Here is a 5,679-nt window from a genome sequence, read left to right as displayed (position 1 = left end):
AGAACCTGGTTTTGTGAAATTACAATTTAATTTTCACTATAGGGTGAGGCTAAAGATCACTTTCAAAACAGTATCCATCTTATGAATAGCCATCCAAATTAGAACCCCTTAGTATTTTGGAAGAGGCTTTCACTTACCACACACAGAGAACAGCAAAATAGCAATGGAAGATATTTACATTTCTCATGTTGTCTTAAATAACATAGTGTCTGCTTTAAATAGTAGATTTTCAGTAGCCTTCAGCTCTGGTGTGTCCTGTATTAGTCCTTGAATAACTGTAAAAACAATGCATTGTTAGAAATAGTATGAAATAAGGATATCTGTAATTGTTTGCAAAATGTCAAAAAGCACCCAGGAGGAATCAACTCTGATTACCTTTTGGATTAGTTTTTCAAAGCTCTTCAAAAACTCTTTGGGGGTTTTTTTCTCATAAGATTCACATGAAGACTCACACTGCTGGAAGATAAAGAAAATCATGTTGCTTTTAAACAGTGCATCTGAATCATAACTAATACTTCAAGCTTTCTTACTGAAAAATCAAGAGGGTTGTAATCAAAGCCTTTTATAAATGGAAAAGCTGGGACAGGGTATTTCAGGAAGGCAAAGAATATAGTAACGACACCTTTCATTGACATCTTTTGCAGTAATCCCTGTCCTTTTGTCTGGCACATTGTGTGATTGCCAAGTGTATGCATGCAGTTGGTAGGATCAGAGTGAACACTTCTCCCAGAAGTGCAGAAAATTGGACATTTTAAAAATTCCCAAAGTAATGAAAAGCATATGAGTTTTTGTAAAAGTTTGCTTTCTATAATTCCACCATGGTGGGTGGTGTCTGCTGTAGAAAATAAGGAGCAGTGATCACGATTATGAGCATTGTGAGGAAATCCTACCTTTCCAGAGTCTCTGAGGGTGAATTTTTTCAAGACGGTAATAGCTTGGATGAATGTGGAATTTACTTCGCTGTTTTCTGGTTGTAATTTCAGTGTGCCCTTCTGGAAGCAGGCCACAGCGGTGAACAGGCATTCGTCCTAGGGCAAGAAAAGAAGGAACAATTTTAAAACAAACGTTGCAGTGTTTTTTCCTGCATGTGTTAGGTTGTGGTCCATGTGCAAAAGTAAGTATCCACGAGACATTTCAACTGTGCTCTTTTTTCTTTTTTTTTTTAAAGTTAGTTTTAGATAACGCAAGAAATCTTTAACCTTTACTCTGCCTGTTCTTTGATAATTACTTAAATATTTATTCATAAAATAAATGCCTAAAATGTCCATTTGGATATTAGTAGTGACAGCTGTTGAAAGAAAATGCTGCTGAACAGTAGATCATGTTATGTAGTAAATTTTCACACACACGAGTATTTTCTTTTTAAAAGATTACGACTACCACTCTGGACGTTTCCTTAGTGCCACATGTGGGAATATACCTTTTTCTTCCTAATTTTTATGCCATTTCTAATATTACCTACTTAATAATTAGAATTGATGTAGAACTACATATTTTCAAATACTATTGAAATGTTCTCACTTGATAGCATGGAAAGTGATGGTGATGAAGTAAGTTAAATTACCTTATTAAAGGGAAAAGAGGGATTGAGGACGAGAGGCAGGATAAAGAGCCAGGCTCTGGCTTGAATTGTCTTACTGTGTTGCTTTAAACCCAGGTGCACATTAAACCTAAGTCAGGGAAAGTAAGTACCATCTGTATCTAACATGAAAAAGAAGCAATCTATTCTGATGATATAAATTTTGTGCTGCTGCTGCTTATCTGGTATTAAAAAGCAACCTGCCGTTTTCCTTTCACATTGCAGCTGCGTGTCAGTTTTCCTGATGCTAACAGACACAAGCTCTCCAGAGTCCTTTCCTGCGCAGTGGCTGTTTCCTTCGCTAGGCACACAGCTATGGAAAGTATCACCAAAACTAACCCATAGTCAACAGAGAAAGAAAATCAGTGTTTACTGAAGCCAATTTCTAACTTGCTTTCTGTTTTCCAAAGAAGGAAACATTTAGAACTGCTGATTACACATACTAAAAAGGCTACAATGCCATCAGCCCTGTTTTGCATACCAACTGCTGCCGAAGCTGAATCTTGTCTGGTTTATTAGATGCCGCGGCAGTTTGCTGCTTTGGCAAGGACAAGACAACCTTCATGTATGTTGCTTATAGCAAATTTTAATAGCAACATTTTATATTGGTTAGATATAACATTTTATTTTCCTTAAAAACCGCACATTTATGTTTGTTTCAAGCTTCTTACCGTAACAAGTCTTGCTTACTGGAAAAAAACCACTCGTTTTTAAAGAGATCAGTTTTCCAGCTGAAACTGAAAACATTTTCTGCCTCATCCGTGATGAGCTGAGAAACTAGCATTTCTCATATATGCTGATTTTTTTTTTTTTTTGCTGAGTTAACAGTTAGCTGTAGACAAGCCAACAGTCAGAGGACCACAAGGATTGTGGGGTTTAGTGTGTTGTGATGGGTTAAGCACTTGGATGAAGAGTCATTAAAAAGCATAGACCACTGGTAATGTCTGAGAGGGGCTATGCAAACACGTACAGTTTTATATCCGAGGCAACTTGCAGCAATACTCTGCATCTGACTCTAACTTTACAGATTAGGCTGAAAAGCCTTCACTTCCTGAATTGGTGATCAGCAGGGTTAGATGCTGATCCGATGTAAATCAGCATTGAGTCAATGGCTTCAGCTGTTATGTCAATCACCAGCAATAGATCTTGTTTTCCCTCTGATCTTGAATCACTTCAGCCTTAAGACGACTTTTTCAGCTACAGCATGTTTTCCCTTGAGTCGATGTCCTCTGAGCTTTTAAACTTTTTGCCTCCCTTTCTTTTTTAAAAAAAGATATTTCATTGTTGAGCGTACAGAGGAATTCTGTGGGATTGAATTGGAGCTAATACTCAGTCCACTCACAGGAGCCTCAAGGAAGTCAAAACATAGGGTGATAAACCGCTGAATTTTGACTATTATAAAAGGTAATCTTCATGAATATTCAAGAAAAAATGTAAATCTGGCATAAGCAGGTTATCACAGAAACAATATTTTGCTATTTGAAATACAGTTATATGAAAGACTTTTTATTAAATCCAGTTTCATTAGGGTATAGTTGCACCTAATCACCCCGAGTGCAGCTTTGGCACACTGTAATTCATATCTTAGTATCTGGACAATTCAGGAAATGTAAATTTCACCCTGTAGGATGAAAAGTTTGTTAATGTGGTTGCTGGTAATAATTACTATTAACACACTAATTTACTCATTTAAGGTTTTCAGAGAGATTGAACCTATATCAGCTTAGTACCTTCTAAATATGTGAATTCTGTATTTTTCAGCGGAGGTACGTGGGACCTCCCAGAATCAGACTGTAAAGCCCTAAGCTGCAAATGAACTGTTGTCTTCCTTCCTGAGGTGACCATGTTTTTAAATTAAAAAAACCAAAACTGATTAAGCGATTAGTCACTAGTTGTATTTGCTTTGTTTCGGAGGTAGTGACAAATGCTGCAGTAAAATGACAGCTAATCATCTCCTTCTTTTCAGTTTGACACCAGAAGTTAGAAAGAGTGTTAATGAAAAAACCCAAGCAATTAGTTAGGGTGCATTAGGTTTTTTCACGGCAGTTGTTTCTAGCAATGAGAAGAAATGTATCCGTTTTGGTCATGCCTCTATATGTTTTTGGCAAGGAAAAAAATGCACCCAACTGTAAAGCCTAGGAGGAAGCTAACAAAACCTGTGTGAAGTGAGGTGAGTTTTTTTTCTTTAATTCTTGTTGTTGTTTTGCGAGAGTTTACAGTCCTGAGTAAACCTGAGTACACTCTGGGCATTTTTCAAAAAACTATGCATAATGATCATTTTTATATGTCGATCAAAATTGCTTTCTGAAATAGTTGTCAGGACTCAAAATTACACGTAAATTTAAGACAGCTGGTAACAGAAGTATGGCATTAGATTACCACAGCTAGCTCTAGACCTTTGTTGCATGTTGGGGTTTATCAAAAGAAAGCAGGATACATTTACCTTCTAAGCTTTTAAGACATGTTGGTACTATTATTAGCATTTAATTTTGTGGTAAATCTTGAGCCCTGCCAGTTTTGAATACGCACACACTTTCTGTGACTCTGGTGTAATTTACTACATCTAAGAAGTTCCTAACATTGGAACACACATTAAATAATGTATAAAATAAATATCTGTATTAAAAAAGGATTCACAAGGACCTGTTCTTGTAATTTTAACTAGTTATAATCTAAAGAGAATACTTGCAGAATGCAGTTTTATCTTCCCATTGATAGCACAACCCTTGAACACGTGTAGTCTCAGAGAAACCAGTGGGACTACATAGGAGAGAAGGTGCTGTGTAATACGGCCTTACAGTGCCATTCCTGGCATTTAGCTTCAGTGGGAGGGAAGGCGGTTCCCTTTGGGTTCAGCACAGCAATGCTCCCAGTGCGGCCAGAACTCATGGCAGCTGGAGACACTTCCACTCCCAAAACCTGCAATCCCAAGAGCACTGCTGCTCGTCTGGATCTTGTATGAATCCTCACTCTTAGCACCATTTCTTGAGTAACCTGAATGCATACAAATTTGAATCTGTGGGTGTGTTAGAACACACATGATAACAAAATAGTAATTAAGATTACATAATATAAATGCTTCTGCTATTAAAAATTCATAAATAAGGAACTTTGATAAAAGTATTTTCTTACTCAGTCTAGCTTGCATTAAGAGTACTAGGTCAGAGATAGGAAGAAGGTGGCATCTGCTATTTGTCAATGGAATAAACCAGTACAGAATCAAATTGATTTAATTGAAAAGAAATGTTAAAGCAATCTCACCACAGGGTTTTCTGGTGTATGCAGCAATTCAACATCCTACAATAAAACAAATCTAAATTAGAAAAGTTTAACATTTAAAAGTGATGTTTCTCACAAAGTAAGTTCTAAACAATATATAATGCTTGAAAATCATCTCAATATTATGACAAATACTTTACTTACCTTATCTTTCACTGTGTTTTGTAACCGTGTAATTGTCTTATGAAGCTGTCTGTATTTTACTATTTTGTATGGAGCTGCAGTCAGCGCCATGCTGGAACAGAAGAAAAGCATACAGAAAATAATCATCCTCTCCATACTGATGAGTTTTGTTCTAAAATGCACCAGGAACAGAGTTGTGCTATTCAAGATGAACACGTCAGTTTGAGCTGTGCTCAGGTATGCTACGTACCTACCTATATATTGCTCCTTGCTGAAGATGTAAAACCCACCCATTTCAGTTTGGAAAGCTTTGTAGAATGGATTAATGAGTAACCCTTTTTTCTTTTCCACTGGCTAGGTGCATGTATGCAAGTTTGTGCGTAGGGGGCAGGGATTGATGGAGTGAACAAAAATGTGCCCCATCTGCACATTGGACAGGAAAAAAAGAGAAAAGGGTGAATTCCCATTTTCACTTTGAGTCAAGAAATGAACGTAGTAAAAAGTAGATACTTAGAAACCACAGATCCAGGTAAACAAAGATTCTGCATTTTTTTCCTGTTTCTTACAGCAATAAATCGCTCAATCTTATCTGAAGTTCTTCTGTACCATGCTGGAGAAATATGACAGGACTTCTTTTGAGAACTTAAATGTACTTATCCTACTTTATGGCTCCAAACAGAGCTGTAGTTTGTTAGCTA

The 5,679-nt window shown here is 36.8% G+C and overlaps 1 protein-coding gene across 1 annotated transcript; it reads right to left on the bottom strand.

Annotated features, from left to right (window-relative positions):
• Positions 1-229: 229 nt before the first annotated feature.
• IL21 (interleukin 21) lies at positions 230-5,137 on the bottom strand. Its single transcript, XM_026847381.1, has 5 exons — positions 5,003-5,137; positions 4,841-4,876; positions 891-1,028; positions 369-456; positions 230-255 (listed from the first exon to the last, which is right to left on the bottom strand). Exons 1-5 carry the CDS (start codon positions 5,135-5,137, stop codon positions 230-232), a joined length of 423 nt encoding a protein of 140 aa, XP_026703182.1.
• Positions 5,138-5,679: the final 542 nt, after the last annotated feature.

The sequence above is a fragment of the Athene cunicularia genome (assembly GCF_003259725.1).
Source record: "Athene cunicularia isolate RWA chromosome 4 unlocalized genomic scaffold, athCun1 chr4_part2, whole genome shotgun sequence".
In the NCBI taxonomy this organism is placed as follows: Eukaryota; Metazoa; Chordata; class Aves; order Strigiformes; family Strigidae; genus Athene; species Athene cunicularia.
Note: the sequence above shows the minus strand (reverse complement) of the source record. Positions and strands in the feature narration are given on the sequence as shown.

Coding starts and splice junctions, on each gene's coding strand:
- IL21 (XM_026847381.1), bottom strand. CDS start 5,137: ATGGAGAGGATGATTATTTTCTGTATGCTTTTCTTCTGTTCCAGCATG. Junction 4,877..5,002: donor AAAACACAGTGAAAGATAAG/GTAAGTAAAGTA, acceptor GTTTTATTGTAG/GATGTTGAATTGCTGCATAC. Junction 1,029..4,840: donor ATACACCAGAAAACCCTGTG/GTGAGATTGCTT, acceptor TTCTTGCCCTAG/GACGAATGCCTGTTCACCGC.